The sequence below is a fragment of the Protopterus annectens genome, chromosome 5.part1, assembly GCF_019279795.1.
Source record: "Protopterus annectens isolate FY-2018-M chromosome 5.part1, PAN1.0, whole genome shotgun sequence".
Lineage (NCBI taxonomy): Eukaryota > Metazoa > Chordata > Ceratodontiformes > Protopteridae > Protopterus > Protopterus annectens.
The window spans coordinates 286,032,545-286,055,750 of record NC_056736.1 but is presented as its reverse complement, the minus strand read 5'-3'; the positions used below and the strand labels follow the sequence as shown (position 1 = coordinate 286,055,750).

Sequence of the window (23,206 nt, the reverse complement as noted above, 5' to 3'; positions counted from 1 at the left end):
TGTGTAATGAATTGGCAGATTTTAAAAAATTCATACAGAGTACTCTGTCAAATGTTGGGGGAGCAAATTGCTGTAGCCAAGGTTCAGTAATTTTCAAATTTTAATGTTTTTATTTTATTTATTTATTTATTTTACATTTGTTGACCGGGCTAGTCTAGCTGGATATATGTCCATTTTCAGTAGAGGCCCAGGGAGAAAAGCTCCAGTATTTATTACAAGGTTTATAAAGAAGTAGCAAAACAAATATTGTAAGTTTTTTTTTTTTTTTTTTTGTGTGAGCAAATACTACATAATACAATGTATAGACTGAAATCATACATAGTAATTACAATGAAATTTAACATAAAGAATTGATAAAAATGCATTGAGGTGTGAAGGGAAAGGTATTAGAGATATAGGGAGAGAAGAAAAGAGAAGAAAGAATTAAGAAAAAAAGAGAGAGGAGAGAGGGTTAGTACAAGAGCATAGCCAGTGTTTATTGAGATATCATTTTAGGTTCCTTTTAAACAGTGGGAGTGAAGTGAGAGATGTAATCTCAGAGGGTAGTTTATTTCATATTTTTCCAACAGCTTTGGAGAACAAGCAATCTCCTGCTAAATTGTTAGTTTTAGTAGTATGGATCAGAAGTTTGTTTGAAGAGAGCAGGTGTTTCAGGTTATTGTAAGGGGTAATGAGACTGGAAAGTATTGGGGTTTTGCTAGGTTGGTAAAGGGTCTTGTGCACTATTGTAAGCTGTTGGAGTTTGAGGTGGTTGGGAAGTTCAAGCCATTCTAGTTGTTTTAGGTTCAGGCAGTGATGGGTTCTGAAAGTAGATCCTGTAGCAAATCTAGCATTATTATTATAGGATGTTATTAGTTTATTGAGGTTATTTTTAGAGAGATTGGTGAATATGGGTGATGCATAGAGTAGAGTAGAGATTAGGTGGGTTCTAGCTATTGTGGTCCTTGCTAGTGGAGTGAGAAAGGGTTTGATTCTATATAGTGATCCTATTTTTTTGTTAACTGATTTTATTGTATTGTTGATGTGAGAATCAAAGTTGAGATTGTTGTCTATAGTTATTCCTAATAGCTTAGTGGTAAGATCAGGAGAGATAACAGTACCGTTGTTGGAAGTAAGAGTGAAGTGAAGAGGGGTGGACTTTCGGGTTGGTGAGAAGAGTAGCAGTTTAGTTTTCTTAGGGTTGAGGAGCAGGCACCGTTGAGAGAACCATTGTTCTACAGTGTTAAAAGCTTTTTGGGTAATAGACTGGAGTTCAGTTTGAGAGGTGGCTGTACAGATTATAGTAGAGTCGTCTGCATATTGAATGCAGGTAGTGTTTGGGATAGCTGTTTGCAGGTCATTAATAAAGATAGAAAATAGAAGGGGGCCTAGGATAGAGCCTTGAGGAACCCCTACAGAGATAGGAAGGTGATCAGATAGTGAGTTTTTCCACAGAACTGCCTGTTGTCGGTTTTCTAAGTAAGATGTGAACCAAGTTATGGAGGGAGGATCAAGTGAGAGAGAAGTAAGAATATGCAGAAGAAGTTGGTGATTAACCATGTCGAAAGCTTTAGATAAGTCAATGAAGACTGCAGATGATAGACTATTTTTATTGCGGTTACAGTTGATAGAATTAGTAAAGGAGAGCAATGCAGTGGAGGTGCTGTGGGAAGGTCTAAATCCATGCTGACAAGTAGCAAGTAGGTTGTTTTGGAAAAGGTGGTTTAGTAGTTGTTTATGTACGCATTTTTCCAATATTTTTGCAACAGGGGATAAGAGTGCTATAGGACAGTAGTTAGAGAAGTCATTGGAGTTCCCACCTTTGTGAAGTGGAATAATGTGAGATATTTTCCAGATGGAAGGAACAGTTCCTTCTTTTATAGATCTGTTTAAGAGTATAGAGATGGGATAGGTGATAGCTTTGGCACCTATTTGAAGGAACTCAGCAGGGAGTCTGTCTGCAGAAGGGGTGGTAGGTTTTAGTTTGTGGAGGAGTGAGAGGATAAAGGAGGTAGGAATTGGTTCAAAATGAAAAGGAGGAGGTAGAGTAGCATAAGATGTAAGCAGGTTTGCAGTATTGGGGGACAGGTGACTAGCTAGAGTTTGGATAGCATTTGTGAAGAAAGAGTTGAAGGCATTAGCTGTTTGTGAGGGATTTTCAGGGTTGGAGCCTAGTGGGTTTGGGGTGAAAGATTGGCCTGGGGAAAGGAGATTGTTAATACTAGTCCATAATTGTTTGGGTTGTTTGTTGGAGGTTTGTTGAGATAAGAGAAAATAGTTCTTTTTGTCTGTCAGAATGCCTTTTTTGTACTGTTTCTAAGTTCTCTGAAGGTTTGGTGGTCAGTCAGATTTCCTAGTAGTGCGCATTTTGCCCAGGATTTGTTTCTGAGAGTGATTTTTTGCCTAGTGTCATTGGTGAGCCAGGGGGCTGTTTTAGCTTTGGTTCTAATAGTTCGTAGAGGTGCATGACGGTCTAGAATGGCTAGGAATGTGGAATTGAAGTATTATACTGCTTCATTAAGGGGAAGATATTGTAGTGGAGACCAACTACATTGTTTTAGTTCTGCTAGAAAAAGTTCTGAGTTAAATTGCTTTTTTGAACGTAATGTTAGGACAGTGTTGGGAAGAGTTAAGTTTGTTTTATTTCTAATAATGTAGGTTAGTGAATGGTCACTTAGATCGTCTGGAAGGGTACCGGATATATAGGTTTGTTGGGGGGCTATTAGTAAGTATCCAATCTAAGGTAGTTTCATGGTTATTGATTTTATTAGTTCTGGTAGGGCTGTTAATGAGTTGTGAGAAGCCATATAGGTTTATATGGGAGGTGGGGTTTATACTTTTACAGGTATTCCAATCAATGTTTACGTCACCTAGGATATTTGTTTCTTGTGGGAGGTTAGAGGAGAGCCAGTTAAGGATGTTTGCAAGCGTGTTAATGTTATTTCCTGGGGGAAGGTATGTACAAATAATATTTATGGCTTTAGTTTTGTTGAGTTGAAGCTTTAGGCTAATAATTTCAGTACTATTGTCTAGGGGAAGGCTGGGATATATAGTACTGATTTGAAGGTTAGCTTTATATAGAATAGCAACTCCTCCTCCCTTTTTGGCTAGGCGGTCATGTCTTATAATATTATACCCGGGTGGGGTAATTTCATTGTCTTTAATGTTTGGTTTTAGCCATGTTTCAGATAAGCAAAGTATGTCAAATCGGTGGACATCTAAGAGGACATGAACTTGAGCAATTTTGTTACAAATACTACGAATATTAACATGAGCAACAGAGAGTGAGTTGCCAGGTTTGGTAGGTAAGAGGGTAGTAGTTGTATCTTGATTAGTGTTTCCTGCAGAATAGGTATGTTGAGGGCCAGGGTTAGGATGAATGTCCCCATCCAATAGAGCATGGATAAGTATTAATTGTTTAAGTTGGAGAGGCTTACAGAGACAGACTAGTGATTTTTTAGTTTTGAGGTTGTTAAACTTGATATGTACAAGTCTGTGGTATTTGGGTAGTTGGTAGCTGGCTTTATAAGTTAGGTTTATGGAAGTTGAGAATAAAGGGAGTATAAGTGAAGAGGTGTGTAAGGAGGGAAAGGTTAGGGAGTAGTGGACTGGTTGTTCATATGAAGTTAGGAGATAGGTAGTGGCTAAAGGAGGTAGGAGTGAGATGCAGATCAGTAGTTGGAGTTGTGAAGGGATTAATAATGTATGCATTTTAAAGGTATGGGAGATAAGAGAGTTAATAAGGGTTAGATTTGTAGCGCAAGTGAGAAGTAGTAGTATGACTATCAGAGGTAGAGGAGAAGTTAAGTTATGTTATGAGTAGGTGTGAAGTGATGAAAGAGGGGTTGAGGGTGTTAATGATGAGGTGTGTTTGATTGGAGTTTGTGAAGTGAGGGTGTGTCTTCTAGAGGAATAAATGTAGTAGTGGGGGCGGGTGGAATTTGGGGGCAGGGTAGGGGAGCGGAGTGAGCCCGAAGGGCAAACGGAGCAGGATGAGCCAAGACAGTAGAGTGTGGTGGAAGACAATCAGTGGAGAGAGAGAGATCCCGAGGTAGGTCTAAACATGGGGGACTGTAGAAGAAAGCACACAGTCAAGTGGGAAGGAAGTCAGGATGATTAGAGGAGAAGAAGCTGAACAAGGGTACCTTATGACTAAGGGGAGTTGGAAGGTAAGTTAGTCCGAGAAGAACTGAGCTAGTGAAGAGGGAGAGGATACAGCAATGGGGTAGGCAGTGCAATATAGTAAGCTGTGCTAGAAACAGTGTCTAGTGGGCTGTCGGGTGATAGCAAAGAGAGGTCCCTTGCTAGTTTATTCAGGTTAGGGGGATGTGAGGGAGTTCAAGAGAATATAACAGGGAGGATAGGGAGAGGTAAGAATTATATAAAAGCATGGAAGTAAATGGCTGAGGGGGTGGTTGGCTGCTGGCTATCCTGCCTATGAAGCTTGTCTAGCTTAGAAGGGTCTAAACAATCATATAGATGTTTGGCGCAGGGACAGACTGGAAAACAGAGCTGGTAATAGATAGAGAGAGAGAAGGTGGTAATGCAGACACTACAACATTAAGGAGCAGGTAAAGATGTTGCACAAACACAGTTACAGCTGTAACCTAAGTTATTACAACACACTGTAACTTTATCACACTACCATAACTGCAAATAGAGCTAGTTACAACTATATATTCAGGGCAATACTAAGTAAAAGCAGTAAACCCAGTTAGGCAAGGAGCTGTAATAACATTGAGAGAAGATAATCCCTCTGTGAACCAGCAAAAATACTTATCTATAACAGCATATATGAGTAGTTTAAAATCCTTCTTGAATACACAGTATGAAAAGAGTAGTTCACAATTACAACAGTTACTAAGTATTCTTATAATACTATAAAAAAAATAATTATTAGTTTTAAAGACACTTTACAATACACAGTGTGATGGGGTTAATAGAGCGGAAGAAAGTCTGTTGACAGAGGTCCACAGTAACAGAGCCGCTAGATGCACGCCACTATAAGTGCCGGTTATATGGCGCAGTTGATTGTTTAAATGCCCAATGTTTATAAGGTTGGGAGAGTAGTGGGAGAATACTGAGGGGCGTTAGAATTATACTGGGGAATGGCGGTATGATATCAAATTATCTACCTTACACAGGAAAAAGGCTATATCCTGCTGGGCAATGTCTGTAAAGATCAATGTTATCGGCTAAATATAGTTATAACAGATTGTAAGGTAGTTAAAAGTGGTGGATCTGCAAGTGAAACAGAGCACTACACTCCTAGGATACAGGGGCCATTTAATGCAGCTAGGCATTCATCACGTATCAACCGCTCACAGGCAGAGGCGATATACAGCTGGACCAAGTTAAATAAAATGGGGAGGTGTGTTGTAATTCAGCATGGGATGGCCGTAACTGCTTAAAAGGTGGTAAAATTATGGCGGCTCCGAAAGAGAAGCGGAGCGTTACGCAACCAAGTTTCAGGGGCTGTTTGTAGCAGCTAGGCGAGCTCTACAAAGCTATAAATGCTTACACATAGGGACTCTGCGGTGTATTAATGTAGAAAGTATCACTCTTTCCCAAAGTGCGCCGAAAGTATAAAACCCGCCCTTGTGTAAACAACTAGGCAAGCACTATATGCCAGTAAACACTTGGATTTAGGGACTCATTGTCGTACTAATAAGGATAGCTACACCTTATCCCGAGTATGTCCAGTGGGAGTGTAAGACCCAAGATGAGGGTTACTTTGGCGATTAAGCTGTGGTTCCCGCTCTACGTGGGATGAGGGTGCAATTAAGTCTATGCGACTATATGCAGGATAAATAAAGTATATTAACAGGAAAGGTTGAGCACTGAATCAGTAGTTCATAAATACGAGTAGGTAAACCTCAGATATATTGTCTTCACAGGCTCATCACCCAGCAATTAACGGCATTTGCCGCTACAGTAGTTGCCACAACCTGGTGTGAGGCAGCAATGACAAAATAATGTTTCTTCATACAGACCTCACTGTTCACAGTTCAGTCATTTCCTAATTTATGACATTTGCAGAGCTCTGCTGACAGGTAAGAAAAAGGTACATTCCTATTCTATCTCTAGCATTAAGAAAACAGTTACTGGTAAGACTTCCCACCCACAATTAAAATACTCATCCATTCCGGAAATAACTAATTTACAATGTAACCTTATTTATTTATTCATTTATTTGCATTTGTTGACCTGGATAGTCCACTGGGTCGAGTTGGCCCGTTTTCAGTGGAGGCCCAGGGAGAAAAGCTCCATAAAAACATACACTACATTACATTATATTTACATATATATACATTACTTAATGAACAATATTCAGATTAATGCATTAGGTTAAACCAGGCTGACAGAGACAAAGCTCAATTAGATATTCATGTAAGAAAACAAAGGAGGAGGGTAGGAAGACAGTCTGTTGAGGAAGTAATTTAGGTAGGAGCATGAGAGGGACACTCCCATTTTGAGGATAGATATATGAAGAGCTGGCTTTTGTAGTTATTATGGTTAGGTATGTTGCATAGGTGAGAGGGGAGCAAGTTCCAAAGTTTGGCTATTGTGCAGGATAGTAGTAGCTGGCCTGGTGGATGAGAGTGTTTGTGTACTTGAAGCAGGTTTTGGTTCTCTGATCTTAGGGTGTTAGTGCAGTGGCTAGGGACGGACAGTCAGAAGGTTTGAAGATGAGCGTGCGAGTGGTGGTGAGTTGCAAATATTTAAGGTAGTTGGAGAGTTGTAGCCATTTGAGGGTGACTAGTGAGTGGCAGTGATGAGATGAACTTTTGGAATTGGTAGCGAATTTGTTAATTTTGTGGTAGCAGGCTTTTAGCTTGGAGAGCAGGCCTAGTTGGAGATTGGTAAATAGTGGAGTGCCATACATGAGGGATGGGAGGAGGAAGGTAGTTACAAGTGTTTGTCGGGTGGAGGGGCTGAGATAGCGATTGTATAGGAGACCAATCTTCTGATGAGTTTTTCTGATAGCAGTGTGTGTGTGGGAGTCAGACTTTAGGTTTTCATCAATAATGGCAGTTTGGTTGAGGGGACTATTTCTAGTGGAGTTTTATTGTGGCTTGTAATGCAGAACAGATTTCTGTCTAAAGTGGAATTTCTAGTAGGGGTAAAGATCATTAGTTTTGTTTTGGAGGCATTTAGGGCAAGGTGATTGGCTTTCATCCAAGATTCAGCTTTGGAGAAGGCAAGTTGAGTTTTTTTAGTAGTTCAGCGGGAGAGGTGGCAGAGGAAATGACGGTGGAGTCGTCTGCATATTGGATGATGGAGGCGTCAGGGATGGAGAGGTGGAAATTGTTGATAAATATGTTAAAGAGCAGAGGACCAAGAACAGAACCTTGAGGGACCCCAGTGGGTGTGGGTAGGAAAGGAGAGGTAGATTCTTTCCACTGGACGGCTTGTTGGCAGTTGGATAGGTAGCTGGTGAACCAAGCAAGGGTGGAGGGAGAGAAATGCAAGGATGAGAGCTGGGATAGTTGACTAAAATAAATTTTTGGTGTATGAATTAAGAGAAGAAATATAACTTACTTTACACATCACTAAGAGCAGGATTTTGTTTTTTTACTTAGTTTCTTCTTCCATTTACTTTACTACTCTTCTAAACAATGACAAAATGAAAAATGATACTTTACAGTCCACAACCAGTTTAAAATAATCCACAAACATCCAGTTGTTACAAAAGCAAATTTGTTATCCAAACTGCAACTTGCAGAAATGTCCCTTTACAGTTTTGGTGTCTTTCCTGCTTTCCAACTTTTGTAGTTTCTACTCTTTCTCTTCTCTATCACCAAGTATTTGTCTCTCATTCAAATGCAATCTGTTTTCCTTCAGCTCCTGTCCTTTTTTTCTGTCACTCAAACAATTTTCCTTTGAAACACAGGAAAAGGTTTTAATGCCAAGTACTGTCCCCCCCTAGGTTGTGCAGTCAGACAAATGAAAAGTAAAATCCCTTTCAGCTTGCTGACTCGCATTTTGCAGGATAAACTTTAAATTTCCTCCTTCGCTTGTTCTGCATCCAAGAATGTCTTTGCTCCTCCTGAAAAAAAAATATTCTGAGGAAAATTGGGCAAAGCATCTTGAAAACTCACCCCTATTTCTCAACACCCTCTAAATGCAGGGATAAACTTGTTCTCCTTCTGCCTGTTACAAAGTAAAAAATAATTTTCCATGAAAACTTTGGTGTCTCCTATTCTGCCTTAATTTTTTCGGGAGCAGCTCCTTCTGGTGATACAACTGCAACTTTACTGGTATACGTCTTGGCTTCTTTCTTATGGCCACATTTGGAGCATACACACACCATGCCCGCTCTATTAACAAAATAAGCAACAGTCGAGTTACTTATTTGTACTTTCATACAATTAATGCAGGCTGGTCCTTCCAGGTTTCCCTGGTACAGCAGAAATTCTCAGTTTTCTTGTGTGTGGTATCTCTACTATTCTTTGAAACAGTTCTTCTTGAGAAAGTGTTATATTCCACTAGTCTTTTCTTCAATTCACCCTTTGATTTCTTCAGTTTTATCAGCATCTAGTCTGAATAACCACTTAATGTTTCTTCTATTTTTTCAGGATTTTGTCATTTGAATGTTTTTCTCCAGTGTCATACTTTAAGCAACTCTGAATGCATTTCATTAACCTTTTCCTCTAAATTATGGGAAGCCACTTCATGTACTGTGGCTGAAACTTTTTTTTTTTTTGCTCAGCAGCTGTAAGGCTCTTCACAAACATTTTTAACATTTATGTCTCTCTCTTTTCTCGTTGATTTATTTTTCTTTCTCCAGATTTTTTTTTTTGTTACTGGCATCCAAATAGTGTAGTGACTAACCAGTACCTGAATTCTACCCAGATAACTGGGTTTCACTGGCTGCTTTTACAAAGAGAAAGTACAGTTGTGTACACTTACCATAAATGTAGATGTTCGAGTGTATTCATTGTTGCAGTCATCACATTTGGGTTATCTGCCTGCAGGTAGCCCTCAGTCTGCCTGCATACCAGAGTCTTGGGATTTCTGGGTCGGATGCTGTTGCTTCTTCCATGACATCAGGTCGTCAGGGGCATAAAACATGCAGCCGATGCCATTACATCAGTTTTTCTAGCCCCAGATGTCAGGAGCTCCAAAACAGGAAGCAATTACAAGGTATGGAACACCCCCAGCAAAAAGCAAATACAAATGATGTAAAAAATTCCAAACAAAAAGGAAAGGTAGAAGTAAAGAGAAGTCAGGGGGCTGGAGGGAGGGTAATCAGGACTGCAACAGTGAATACACTCGAACATCTACATTTATGGTAAGTGTACACAACTGTACTACGTTCTTCGTGTTTCACTGTTGCAGTCATCACATTTGGGTTAATTCCCAAAGCTGAGGATGGGTGGAAGTAGTTAAGAAGCATTAGGGCTGGCAATCAGGCCCTTTAAGACTGCTGTGGCAAATCCAGCTCTGGATTTATAATAGATAGGCAAGTGGTAATGCTTGGTGAAAGTGTGGACAGAGCTCCAGGTTGCAGCTTCCAGGATGTCCCTGGTAGGGATTCCCCTGAGAAATGCTGTAGAGGTTGATGTAGCCCTAGTGGAATGTGTTCTGATCCCCTTTGAGGTACGTTTCCCATGGTGTTTGTAGGAGAAATGGATGAGTGTGCTATCCATTTAGAAATGGTTTGCTTTGAAATGGCAATGACCTTGCCCTCTGCCCCTGCAGCAAAGCCGACTAGCAGCTGGTCAGATTTTCTAAGAGGCTTAGTCCTGTCCAGATGGAACCTAAGCTGCCTGTGCACGTCCAGGGAGTGCAGGATGCATTCCCCTTTATTCTGAGGATTAGGGAAAAAAGATGGCAAACAAATGGATTGGTTTAAAGCCACACTAGATACGACCTTGGGCATAAATGATGAGTTAGTCCTGAGGGAAACCCTGTCTGCATGGAAGATAATGAAGGGTTCCATGGTCATAAGGGCCCTCTTCTTGCTGAAGTGATGGTTAAAAGTAAAGCTGTTTTCCATGAGAGGAATTTTAACTCTGCTGTAGCAGCAGGTTCAAAGGGGAAAGCATGAGCTTTTCCAATACAAAGTTAAGGTCCCAGGCTAGGGTGGGAGCTCTCCTGGGGGGGGGATAGTTCTTAAATTTTTGGATCCTCTCAGGAACTGTTTGACCAGAGAGTGAGAGAAGAGAGGTGTCTCAGTATTATAATGAGCGGAGATGGGAAAGGCATGAATCTTAATTGAAGAAAAAGATGGGCCTTTGTGGAGCATTTCTGTTAAGTAACCTAGTACATGAGGTAAGCTGGGCACAGTTGTGTCCCTTCCCTGAGACTGGCTCCAGGAACAGTATCTTTTCCACTTTTCCAAATAGGATTTTCTAGTACTAGGCCTCCTTGCCTCAAACATAACATCCAGCACCTGCTTACTTAGGGTTGCTGGTGAGGAGTTCAGGGTCTGCAGCTGAGGGTGCAAAATATGACCCTCCTGCTGGGACAGCAGGGGAGGGGGGTCTGAGGCAGGTGCCATGGTTTCACTACTGTCAGACTGCGCAAAAGAGGATACCAGTGCTGGCATGGCCAGTCTAGTGCAGTCAGGATTGTCCTTGGTTTGTCCTGTTTGATCTTTAGTAGAACCTTCGAGAGGAGGGCAGAGGGAGAAAGGCATAGATTGAGAGGCTTTCCTAGGTAAAGGACAGGGCATCCACTTTCCAAGCTTGGCTGTGGGGAGTTCTGGGTGCAATATTTGCTCAATTGACAGTTCTAAAGGGAAGCAAAGAGGTCCACCTCTGGTGCCCCCCCACCTGTTCCTCAAAAGCTTGAATATTTTGGGTTCCAGTTTACACTCGTGTGGGTCCATGAGATTTCTGCTTCTTGTGTGGGTCCATGAGATTTCTGCTTAAGTCGTCTGTCAGTGAATATAGTTTGCCTGGCAGGAATTGAGCTTGCAGATGTACTTGGTTGCTCAAGGCTGTGTTCCACAGAGCCACAGCTAATCTGCAGAGTGGGTAGGAATGGGTTCCCTCCTGCTTGTTTATGTACCACATAACTGTGGTGTTGTCCGTCTTTACCAATAGTTGTCCTGAAAGAATAAGGCCTTTGAAGGCTTTCAGAGCATTCTGTACAGCTAACATTTCTTTGATGGATTGATATGCAGGAGCATTTGCTTTGGGTTCCATTTGCCCTGAATGCATTGCCCTGCCATGTGAGCCCCCCCATGCATAGTCTGATGCATCTGTTATGGTTTGGGTGGCAGGGGGTAGACTGAAAGGGAGACTCTTGTTGTGGTGGCAGGCTTTTGTCCACCAAAGGAACTCTGTCCTTAGGCAAGGAATGATAGGAATCATTGTTTCCAGGTCCTCAGAATGTTGACACCAGAGACTTTTTAGGTACCACTGACGTTTCCTCATATGCAGCCTTGCATATGCAATTAGTAGAATGCAAGAGGCCATGAAACCTAGGGCTTGCAGTATTTTTCTTGCAGATAGCTGGGTTTTGGTGGCCAGCAGACTGAAGTAGTTTGTCAAATAAATTTGTTTTTCTGGAGTGAGGAATGCTATCTGGGAGGCTGTGTTCAAGCTTGCTCCCAGGAATACAATCTGTTGGTTGGGTACCAGATGTGATTTCTTTTCATCGATGATGTATCCCAGTGAAGTCAGAAGTCTCCTTACAAATGCCAGGTGCTGTAGTAGCAATTCCTGACTGTCCGCCTGAATCAGGCAATCGTCCAAGTATGGGTAAATTTGAATTCTTCTCTGCCTGCAATATGCAATGGCAGGGGTTAGGCACTTTGTGAATACCCTGGGCGCAGTAGATAAGCCAAAGGGAAGTGCAGAGAACTGATGGTGCATAGAACCTGCTCTGAAATTTAGGTATTTCCTGCAATATTCCCTTATGGGGATGTGTAGATAAGCTTAATTCTAAGGTTGCTAGCCAGGAGTCCTTGGCTAGCATAGGAAGCAGCTGCTGGAGAGTTAGCATTTTGAATTTTGGAACCACCAGAAAGGTGTTAAGAATAGACAGATCCAGGATAGGACGCTAAGAGTTTTCTTTTTTGGGTACCAGGAACAGCCTGGAATAAAAACCTTGTCCCATTTGTTCTGCTGGGACAGGTTGAATAGCCCTGATACTGAAGAGAGAAAGTATTTGCTTTTGGGCCTCTGCCCAGTGGTTTGGGGGGGGGGGGTAGGTCTGGCCATCCGCTTAGGGTTGGGAGAGAGTGGAAGTGGAATCTGTATCCCTAGGAAACAATGTTTAAGACACATCTGTCCTGGGTAATGTACTCCCAAGTATTTGGCATGCAGGGCAAGTTTCCCTCCTAAAGGTGCAAGTACTTAGGCAAGGCTTGGAAGAGTTAAGGATAAGTCACTGTGCAATTTTACCATAGGATGATGGTTTACTACTCCCTGTTTTGGACATGGGAGCACTCCATTGCGTAGATCTGTGCATAACCTGAGACTGTAGTCTTGGTGGTCTGCCGCCCCTGGGTTTGGACTAAGGGCCTGGAAGGGATAGGAAAAGACAAGTTTTTAGAAGGCTAATCCCTACTTAATCTAGGTGGCTGTACCTGTAAGAAATCTTAAACAGTTTGCATAGATTTAGCTTCCTCCATCCTTTTGAGGACGACTTCTGCTTTATTACCAAATTGACGCTCTTTGTTTAATGGTGCATCTAGTAATTGTGCTTTGACATGATCTAGCAAGTTTTGTTCCTTAAGCCAAGCATGTCTTCTAACAGACTCAGTGACAGCAGGCCTGCAAGATGCTTCTAAGGCATCAAATCCACATTGCAAAGAATGCTTACCAACTTGGTTAGCAGAATGCATTATCTCTTGTAAATCTTTGTGTTCTGCACAATCAGGAATCAACATTATTTCCTGTTTAATTAGCTCCATAATATGCTGCTGATACTTTAACATACGAAACTGGAAATTTAAAGCCCTAATGGCAAGAGTAGCAGAGGTGTATATCTTCTTACCCAATCAGTCTAAAGCCCAAGAACCCCTGTCCGAAGGGGTAGGATTTGTGGCAGTTGTAGCCTTAATGCCTTTAGGTCCCTGGGTAATGGTCTCTGGATCCTCAGTGGGATTCTTAAAGAGGAATTTGTGGGAGTCAGAAGTACCTGTCAGGTTTCCTGGAAGCTGGAGGCAAAGTATCAGGGGTAAGGCTGGATTTCAAGAAGATATCAACTACAATTTCCAGAACAGGAGGGATAGCTGGAGGCCTGTGCTGAGGCAAGTTTAAAAATTCCCAGTGTCTCTTTTTGGACTGAGAGTAATCCTGGCTCTCCCAGCGGAAATGCTCTCTAAGGGTATACAGGGTTTCACCAAAAGAAAAAACTTCTGGAGGTGAAGCTGAAGGATTGAAATCCTCTGCATCAGAATCCTCATAGGTAGATAAGGGTATGTCCCGGTAATCAGAAGGATCAGATTCCTGATCAGAAGAATCAGAAGGAAAATCAGTTCTTGGTCTTTTTGAGGGGGAAGGCTGACTTCCTCTAATTAAGGTAATGAGGTCTTCAGCCATTCTAAGCATTTGCTTTTGTGGCATGTGGGCCTCAGAATGTGCTTTGGTCGTCAGTTTCCTGGGCGTAGTGTGAACTCTAGGACTGAGAAATTCAGTATTTTTGGTTTGAAACATTTAATACGAAAATCGGAAGGCCTGAATACACGCTCAGAAGCCGGTGCCTCCACAGCGGCTCCGGACTCATCCAAGGTAGAGACATCCGCAGGTTTCATAGTTGAAGAAGCATCTTGTGGCATACCGGACACCGAATGGGTCTCAGTAGAGGCCTGCGAATCTGTAGCAGCGGGTATCAGGGACTGTGAAAGTGCCTCACTGAGTACTGGCAGACTGGTGATTAGCTTAGCAGTAGCGTTGTCGGCAGTGTTGGACCTATGCGGTCTTGTCGGTCTTTAGCCTTACTTTTTTTGGAAGATCGGTAGTCAGATGGCTTATCAAAGCCATTTCGGAATACGAAGAAAGACAGTGAAAGAATTTAGCGACAAAAATAGCCCGACAACAAATAGTTTGGGCATTGAACAAGGCAAAAAAACAGACAGCAAGGGACGTCGAGGTCTGCACCCAGACAGGTGACACAGTAAGAATGAAAATCTCTGAGGTATTTGCTTTCCACAGACAATTATTAATTTTTTCTGACATCAGTTAGAGCAAGAAAAAAGGATCCCCAACGGTGTACTTATCTTTTAGAAGACTTCAGGTTTGAAACTCGAAAAATGAAAATTTCAGGAGATGGCCGACAGGCACTTGCTAACTGCTTCTGCTACGGGCACCGCACGGCAAGAAAGACTGATGTCATGGCATTAGCTGCATGTTTTATACCCCTGACGACCTAACGTCATGGAAGAAGCGACAGCATCAGACGCAAAAATCCCAAGACTCTGGTATTCAGGCCGACTGAGGGCTACCTGCAGGCAGATAACCCAAATGTGATGACTGCAACAGTGAAACCTGAACATTCTCTGTTCAACCTGTACATCAGTATGCAGCCATTTTGGAAGTCCATCGCCGCCACCCCCCCCAAAAAAAAATCATAATGTTGGTGTGATTACAGGTCTCAAAAAAGTACAGTTGTGTACACTTCCCATAAATGTAGATGTTCAAGTGTATTCACTGTTGCAGTCATTACATTTGGGTTATCTGCTTGCAGGTAGCCCTCAGTCGGCCTGATTATCAAAGTCTTGGGTCCTGCGTCGGTTACTGTCTCATCTTCCATGACGTCAGGGGTATAAAACATGCAGCCGATGCCATTATTCTTTCCGCAGATGTCAGGTGCCCTCCTAATGGGAAGCAATTATATACAAGGTTACACCTCCAACAAAAAGCAAATACACCAGAAAGCTTTAACTATAATGAAGTCAATAGAAGTCAGGGGGCCGGAGGGAGGGTAACCAGGACTTTCACAGTGAATACACTCGAAGTCTACATTTATGGTACGTGTACACAACTGTACTATGTTCTTCATGTTTCACTGTTGCAGTCATTACATTTGGGTAGATTCCCAAAGCTAAGGAAGAGAGGAGACAATTAGATAGCATTAGGACCAGCTATTAGGCCCTGGAAGACTGCAGTGGCAAAGCCAGCTCTGGATTTAGAAAAAATTGGCAAGTGGTAATGCTTGGTGAAGGCATGTACATAACTCCAGGTAGCAGCTTCTAGGATGTCCCTGGTAGGAACACCTCTGAGAAAGGCTGTAGAAGTAGCTGCAGATCATACAGCCCTGGTGGAATGGGGTCTTATCCCCTGTGGGGTAGGTTTTCCATGGTGCTTATAGCAGAAATGAATGCAATGGCCTATCCACTTAGAAATGGTTTGCTTTGAAATGGCCTTCCCCTCTGCCCCTGCAGCAAATGCAACCAGCAGCTGTTCAGATTTCCTGAGAGGCTTAGTCCTGCCCAAGTAAAATCTAAGTTGTCTGTGCATGTCCAAGGAGTGCAGTATTCGTTCCCCTTTGTTCTGTGGATTAGAAAAAAAGGTTGGCAAATGAATGGACTGATTAAGGGCCACATTGGATACCACCTTGGGCATAAAAGAAGGGTTGGTCCTGAGGGACACACTGTCCGCATGAAAGATGATGAAAGGCTCCACTGCCATGAGGGCCTGTAGTTCAGACACCCTTCTTGCTGAAGTGATGCCTAGAAGGAAGGCTCTTTTCCAAGAAAGGAATTTCAACTCTGCAGTTGCAGCTGGCTCAAAGGGAGGTAGAGTGAGCTTTTCCAATACAAAGTTAAGGTCCCAGGCTAAAGTAGGGGCTCTCCTGGGTGTGGTCGTAAGTTTTTGGCCCCTCTGAGGAATTGCTTCAGCAGTGGATGAGAGAAGAGGGGTGGCTCCATATTATAACGTGCTGAAATGGCAGAGGTATGAATTTTAATGGAAGAGAATGAAAGGCCCTTGTGAAGCATCCCAGGTAAGTACAGAAGAATATGTGGTAAATTGGGAACTGTTGTGCCCATCCCGAGTGTGGCTCCAGGAACAGAATCTTTTTCACTTTTCAGCATAGAATTTTCTAGTACTAGGCCTCCGTGCCTCCAGAATGACATCCATCGCTTGCTTACTGAGGGATGGTAATGGACAGCTCAGGTAATTAGCCACGTTACAAGGTTCAAGGTTTGGAGCTGGGGGTGCAGAATCTGGCCCTCCTGCTGGGACAGCAGGGAAGGGATCTGAGGCAGGTGCCATGGTTCCGACAGTGACATACTGTGCAAGAGGGGGTACCAGTGTTGGCAAGGCCAGTCTGGTGCAAACAGTACTGTCCTTGGTTTGTCCTGTTTGATCTTTAGTACAACTTTGGAGAGCAGAGGCGGGGGGGGGGGGTAATAAACTGATAGTTTTTTCCAGATGAAGGACAGGGCATCCACTTTCCATGCTTGTCTGTGTGGAGTCCTTGTGCAGAATTTGTCCAATTAGTAGTTCTGAGGGGAAGCAAACAAGTCTATCTCTGGGCTCCCCTATTTGTTTCAAAAAATTTTGAATATCTTTGGTTCCAGTTTCCACTAGTGTGGGTCCATAAGATTTCTGCTTAGGTCGTCTGCCAGTGTATTTAGCTTGCCTGGCAGGAACTGAGCTTGTAGGTACACTTAGTAGCTCAAGGCTGTATTCCACAGAGCCATGGCTAGTCGGCAGAGAGGGTATGAGTGGGTTCTTCCCTACTTGTTTATGTACCACATAACAGTAGCGTTGTCCGTCTTTACCAATAATTGTCCTGGAAGAATGTGGTCCTTGAAGGCTGTCAGAGAATTCTGCACAGCTAACATTTCTTTTTGATTGATATGCAAGTGCATTTGACTCTGGTTCCATTTGCCCTGAATGCACTGCCCTGCCAAGTGAGCCCCCCCTGCATAGTCTGAGGCATCTGTTGTTAGGGTTTGGGTGGCAGGGGGTAGAGTGAATGGCAGTCCCTTGTTGTAGTGGCAGGCCTCTGCCCACCAAAGGAACTCTATCTTTATACAAGGAATGACAGGAATCATTGATTCTAGGTCCTGAGAATTTTGACACCATAGGCTTTTTAGATACCATTGTAGTTTCCTCATATGCAGTCTTGCATATGGAATTAGTAGAATGCAAGAGGTCATGAACCCCAGGGCTTGCAATATTTTCCTTGCAGATAGCTGGGTTTTTGTGGCCAGTAATATGAAGCAGGCTGTCAAACTTGTTTCTCTAGCATGAGGAAGGCCATCTGGGAAGTTGTATTCAAGCTTGCTCCCAGGAATACAATTTTTTGGCAGGGTACTAGGTGTTATTTCTTTTCGTTTATGGTGTACCCCAGTGAAGTTAGCAGTTTCTTTACAAATGCCAGATGATTTAATAGCATGTCCTTGCTTTCTGCCTGAATTAGACAATCGTCCAGGTAAGGGTATATTTGAATATTTCTTTGCCTGCAGAATGCAATGACTGGAGCTAGACACTTTGTGAATACCCTGGGTGCAGTAGATAAACCAAAGGTCAATGCAGAGAACTGATAGTGCATGTAGCCTGCTCTGAAGCGTAGGTATTTTCTGCAAGATTCCCTTATTGGGATGTGCAAGTAAGCTTCCTTTAAATCCAATGTTGCCAACCAGGCATTTTTGCCTAGCATGGGAAGCAGCTGATGAACAGTTAGCATTTTGAATTTTGGGATTACCAAAAAGGTGTTTAGGATAGACAGGTCCAGGATAGGACACCAGGAATTGTCTTTTCTGGGTACCAGGAAAAGTCTTGAGTAAAAACCTTACCCCCATTCCTCTTCTGGGACAGGTTGAATAGCCCTGATATTTAAGAGAGAGAATCTGCTTTTGAGCCTCTGCCCACTGATTTGAGGGTAGGTCTGGCCAACCGTTTGGGGTTGGTAAGGAGTGGAAGTGGAATCTGTATCCTTGGAAAACTATATTTAAAACCCATTTGTCTTGGGTAATGAGTTCCCAGTTTTTTGCATGCAGGGCAATCTTTCCCCATAAAAGAACAGTCAGTTGAGCAGGGCCTGGAAGTTTTAAGGTCAAGTCATTGTGACATTACCATAGGGGGGGTGTCTTACTACTTCCAGCTTTGGAAGTGGGAGCCTCCTACTGCTCAGGCCTGTGAGCACCTTGAGACTGAAGCCTGGGTGGTCTGCTGGTCCTGGGTTTGGACTGAGGAGACCTGGAAGAGACAGGAAAGGACCAATTCTTAGAAGGCAAGTGCCTACTAAATCTGGGAGGCTGAACTTGCAGGAAATCTTTAACAGTTTGCATAGATTTAGCTTTTTCCTCCATCTTAAGTACTACTCCTGCTTTGTTGCCAAACAGGCGGTCATGGTTTAAGGGAGCATCCAGTAATTTAGCTTTAACATGATCTGGCAAAGTTTGCTCCTTAAGCCAAGCATGTCTTCTAAGTACAGACCCAGTGACAGCAGCCCTGCAAGATGCCTCTAATGAATGAAAACCACATTGCAAAGTATGTTTACCAACTTGTTCAGCAAAATACATTAAATCCTGTAATTCTTTACTTTAAGCACAGTCAGGAATCAACATCATTTTCTGTTTTAGTAATCCAATAATATGCTGCTGATACTTTAACATATGAAACTGGCAGTTTAAGGCCCTAATGGCCAAAGTAGCACAAGTGTATGCCTTCTTGCCCCATCTGTCCAGGGCCCTGGAATCTCTATCATAGGTTCACAGGCTGGTACTAGGCTATCAGCCCTAGGGCCTATACAAGCCTAGCCATAACAATTCCCTAAGAGGGGGTAGGGTTTTTGGCAGTAGTAGCCTTAATGCCTTTGGGTCCCTGTGAAATGGTCTCTGGATCCGCTGTAGGATTCTTGAAGAGGAACTTGCGAAATTCAGGTACTTTAATACCGGTTGGGTTTCCTGGGAGCCGGAGGTAAAGTGTCTGGGGCCAGGGTAAATTCCAAGAAGGCACCATCTACAATGTTCAGTACAGGAGGGATAGCTAAAGGCCTGTGTTGAGGTAGGAGTAAAAATTCCCTAAGCCTCTTTTTGGAGTCAGAGAAATCCTGGCTTTCCCAGTGGAAATGTACCCTAAGGGTATGCAAAGTTTCACCAAAAGAGAAATCTTCTGGAGGGAAAGCAGAGGCAATGGAGTCCTCTGCATCAGAATCCTCATAGGTAGATAAGGGCAAATCCTGGTCATCAGAAGAAACAGAAATGTCAGAATCCTGATCCGAAGAATCAGAAGGAAAATAAGTTCTAGGTCTCTTAGAGGGAGAAGGGTGGCTTCCCCTGATTACAGTAATAAGGTCTTCAGCCATTCTTATCATTTGTTTTTTAGGCATCGGTGCCTGATCATCCTGTCTGGGTGTCGGTTTTCTAGGTGTGGATCGAGTTTTAGGCCTTGAAGAAGATTGCGTTGGTTTAATATGCAAGTCAGTAAGCCTGAATACACCCTCAGAAGCCAGTGCCTGCACAGCGGCTTTGGACCCATCCAAAGTAGAGACTTCCGGAGGTTCCATAGTTGAAAAAGCATTTTGCGGCATACCGGACTCCGAATGGATCTCAGTAGAAGCCTGTGATTCTGAAGTAGCGGGTATCAGGCTGCGAAAGTGCCTCACTGAATACTGGCAAACTGGTGACTAGCTAACTGAAGCGTCGTCGGCAGCTTTGGACCTATGCAGTCTGTCTCTGTCTTTATTTTTGCGTTTTTTTTCAGAATGTTGGTAGTCGGGTGACTTACCAAAGCCATTTCTGGATAATTGAACAGAGTACCAAAATAGTTAGATGAGAAAATGAACAGACGACGAATAGTTTGAGGATTGAATAAGGCACAAAACCAACAGCGAGGGACATCGTGGTCTGGGCCTAAGCAAGGAATGCAGTACGAATGAAAGCCTTTATGAGGTATTTGCTTTCCACAAGTAATACAATTGTTAACTTTTACTGACATCGGTTTAGAGCAAGAAAAAGGAACCCCAATGGGGTACTTAGCTTTGCTGAAGACTTTGGATCTAAAACTCGAAAATGAAAATTTCAGGAGTCGGCCAACTGGCACTTGCAAACTGTTTCTGCTTCGGACACCGCACGGCAAGAAAGACTATTGTAATGGCATCAGCTGCATGCTTTATACCCCTGACTGCCTGACGTCATGGAAGATGAGACAACAATCAAAGCAGGACCTAAGACTTAGATAATCAGGCCGACTGAGGGCTACCTGCAAGCAGATAACCCAAATGTAATGACTGCAACACTGAAACATGAAGAACATCAGTAGGTATCTGTATAAAACTCATCTTTTGAAACTCTTTTTATATCTAGAGCCATAAAGAATGTAAACAATTGATTATTTTCATTAAAATGCAAGCTACAGCTGCATCTTTGTCCTTCAGAGTAGGAGCCCAATCTAATGTTGGCTTACAGACAACTCTGCCAGTAATGTGCATTAAAACATTTTGAAAACAGAGGCTTTTGTATAAAAAATAGCAAAACCAGCCAAGGGACAGCCTTTAGAAAATGGTAAGTTGTTAACCAGTTAAGTGCACTAAAGCAAATGACACAGTAAGGAGAGGCTTTTTTTTTTATCAACTAAGCTTCTGCACAGATATACTGTTGCATATGACAGGCTGCAAAAGTGAAGTAGTAAAATCTGCAGAAAGATAGTGTCTCACCAGGAAACGCAAAAATTAAGTTTTACAGCTGGTTGTGACTGTGTATATCTACAAAGGTTAGAGGCTTACATCGCACAGAGTGACATAACGCAGTTTGAAACACTTGATTGCAAGCATTGTAAAAACCACAATGTTGTTATCTTTCAGCTTTTCCCGGTTAGGGGTCGCCACAGCGGAACTCCGGTCTGCTAATGACTGGCAGTAGATTTTCACAAACGCCGAAGTGCTAGCTCAACGTTCAACCTTCAACGAAGGCACACCCATTTACGCATGTCTTTAATTTCTGAAAAAAGTATTTATTTTCTGTCAGTGATGTAAAGTAGGTCATTTGAAGTATTCTCGATTAAACAAGACAGTTACACATACACATGCAAGTGTATGTAGTAATAAACATCCACAATTATCTTCCCCCTCATTCATCTTTGCTTTTCACATATATCTCCTATCGCCTATATCCCCTTTGGGAAAAAACATGTGCCCGTGAATTATCACATAGGTGGCAGTACACTAAATACCAAAAGTGTGATAAGAGACTTAGGGACACAGGTGGACAGTGGTCTCACCTTCAATAACCACATTGCCACAACAGTCAGGAAATCCTTCTATGTGGCACACCTCATCACGAAGGGCTTTTCATCCAGAAAAAAGGAGGTCATTGTCCTCCACTGTACTCATCCCTCATTAGACCGATTATAGAATACAAAGCCCCATTTGGTATGTACCTCTCAAGACATCCGCAACAACTGGAAAGGCCGCAGAAATACCTCACTAAAAGAATCACAGGCCTAAAGCAGATGCCCTATGCTGACTGCCTTAAAAAACTCTAGCTATACTCTGTCGCATATCGTCTACTCCGAGGCGATCTCTGCTTAACATACAAAGCCATGTCAGACCCAGAACTGTTGGACATGCTACACTTAAATAAACCCCAATCCCTCACAGCCACACGCTCCAGGGATCTAAATCTTGTCATCACAATAAACAAAACATGCTGGAGGGATAGGTGTTCCTGACCCAGAGACTCCCCAGACTCTGAAATAGACTGCCCATACATGTCAAGCAGAGCGCCTCTTTGGCCCTCTCCAAAAGGAACCTTGATGATTGGATGGGAGAAAGGAAATTCACCCCGGGGATCACATTAGTCACCCTGCTAGACAGGGGTCCAGGGAAGTTAATAGTGTGGGAAGGAATAGCCAGGGAATTGTTATGGCTAGGCTTGTATAGGCCCTAGGGCCGATAGCCTAGTACCAACCTATGAACATACGTTGCTCAAGATCAACTGCAGTATAGCATTATTAAAGTACAGGTAATGGTGTCTGCATAGTATCAAAAATGTATCAATTAAAACTCCTTAAGCAAAAGTGATATGATGCTCAGCAGGCAAGCCCTGCATATTAAAGACAGGCATCAATCCAATAACTTTTGTGCTTGATGCAGTGCAAGTGATCTAAGCTCAAGATTTAAGTTACAGTACACAGAAGCAGTGAATATTACACTTTGTACATTAAGGAAACATGGATTGTGTACCAATCACTACCACGGGGGATCAAATAAACTGCTGTTAAAATCCAGGCTCAGTGTGAAAACAGATATACACAGAATTTGTGTATATGGTGTAATACTTAACATCTGCTAGCAATCAAGGAAACAATGCCTAATGGATGACTGCAACATCTTCGCATAGCACTGGCCCATGATACAAAGTTCAGTAACATAATAACTTAACACAGTTTCATAGCCCCACCCATGCACTGCTTCTCAGGTTGAGAGAGAAAGAATACTAGAAGGCATACAGCAGAACAGAAAGCTAGAAATTAGGCAGAAAGATACTGTGAAAGGAAATAAAAAATGTCATTTTAACACAGTACAAATACACAGGACACTCAAAATCACTTTTTAACATTTTAAATTACCTCGTAACTTCTTTTCTAGCTGCTGCTGCTCTTCTTCCGTTGGCTCCTCTGGTAACCTTTGATCCACTGATACTGAACTAATGACAGCAATACCACTTCCAGAACGGGTTCTTCTGTAAAGATAATGAGACAAAGACAAGTCAACAGAGTGCGAAGGCAGATGGACAAGTGCCTGAGATGAAGTTCATCATCACCAGACCATTTGTTTGGACAGTAAGAAACCTCTGTGCTACAGCCAGGCTGATATTTCTGTGTGGGTTCTAATTGTAAATGCCTTCATGCTTTTACAACAGTCTTCATGAAGCTTGCAGAGCTGAACCATACTATTAAAATAGAAGATTAAAAGAGCAAAGCTATATGAAGTCTGAAAATGTCTTTTTCAAGCCAAAAGGTTAAAATGCTGAATAGTACAATTTTGTGTTTAAAGTAAATAAGTATTTGTACTTTAAGGTTCAACTTTTTATAATTACACTACAGCAGCTTGTACCAAAACCTAGTTGCAGTAACATTATGATCAATAACAAGTATCCTTTAAAGAAATGTCTTCCAACAATCATCCAGTAATAATATTGATTACAGTATTTTAACATGATAATTACAAATGCTTTAGTTGAGCAAGTCTCTCTCGCATCATAAAAAAGTAATCCAGTTTTCAGTCTTGTACTTTTAGGAAAGATGTAAATGTCTGAAAACAGAGTCCTTGATAAAGACATGAAAAAAGTGTGTACTGTAAAACTCCCAGG

At 42.4% G+C, this 23,206-nt stretch overlaps 1 protein-coding gene across 1 annotated transcript in view; it reads right to left on the bottom strand.

Moving 5' to 3' along the window:
• The window catches only part of ITSN1 (intersectin 1), a 2,682,533-nt gene that overhangs the window by 2,272,294 nt on the left and 387,033 nt on the right, over positions 1 to 23,206 (bottom strand). Inside the window, exon 8 of the mRNA XM_044072770.1 lies at positions 22,464 to 22,576. Coding sequence (XP_043928705.1) covers positions 22,464 to 22,576 — 113 coding nt within the window. The remainder of the gene's footprint in view (positions 1 to 22,463; positions 22,577 to 23,206) is intronic.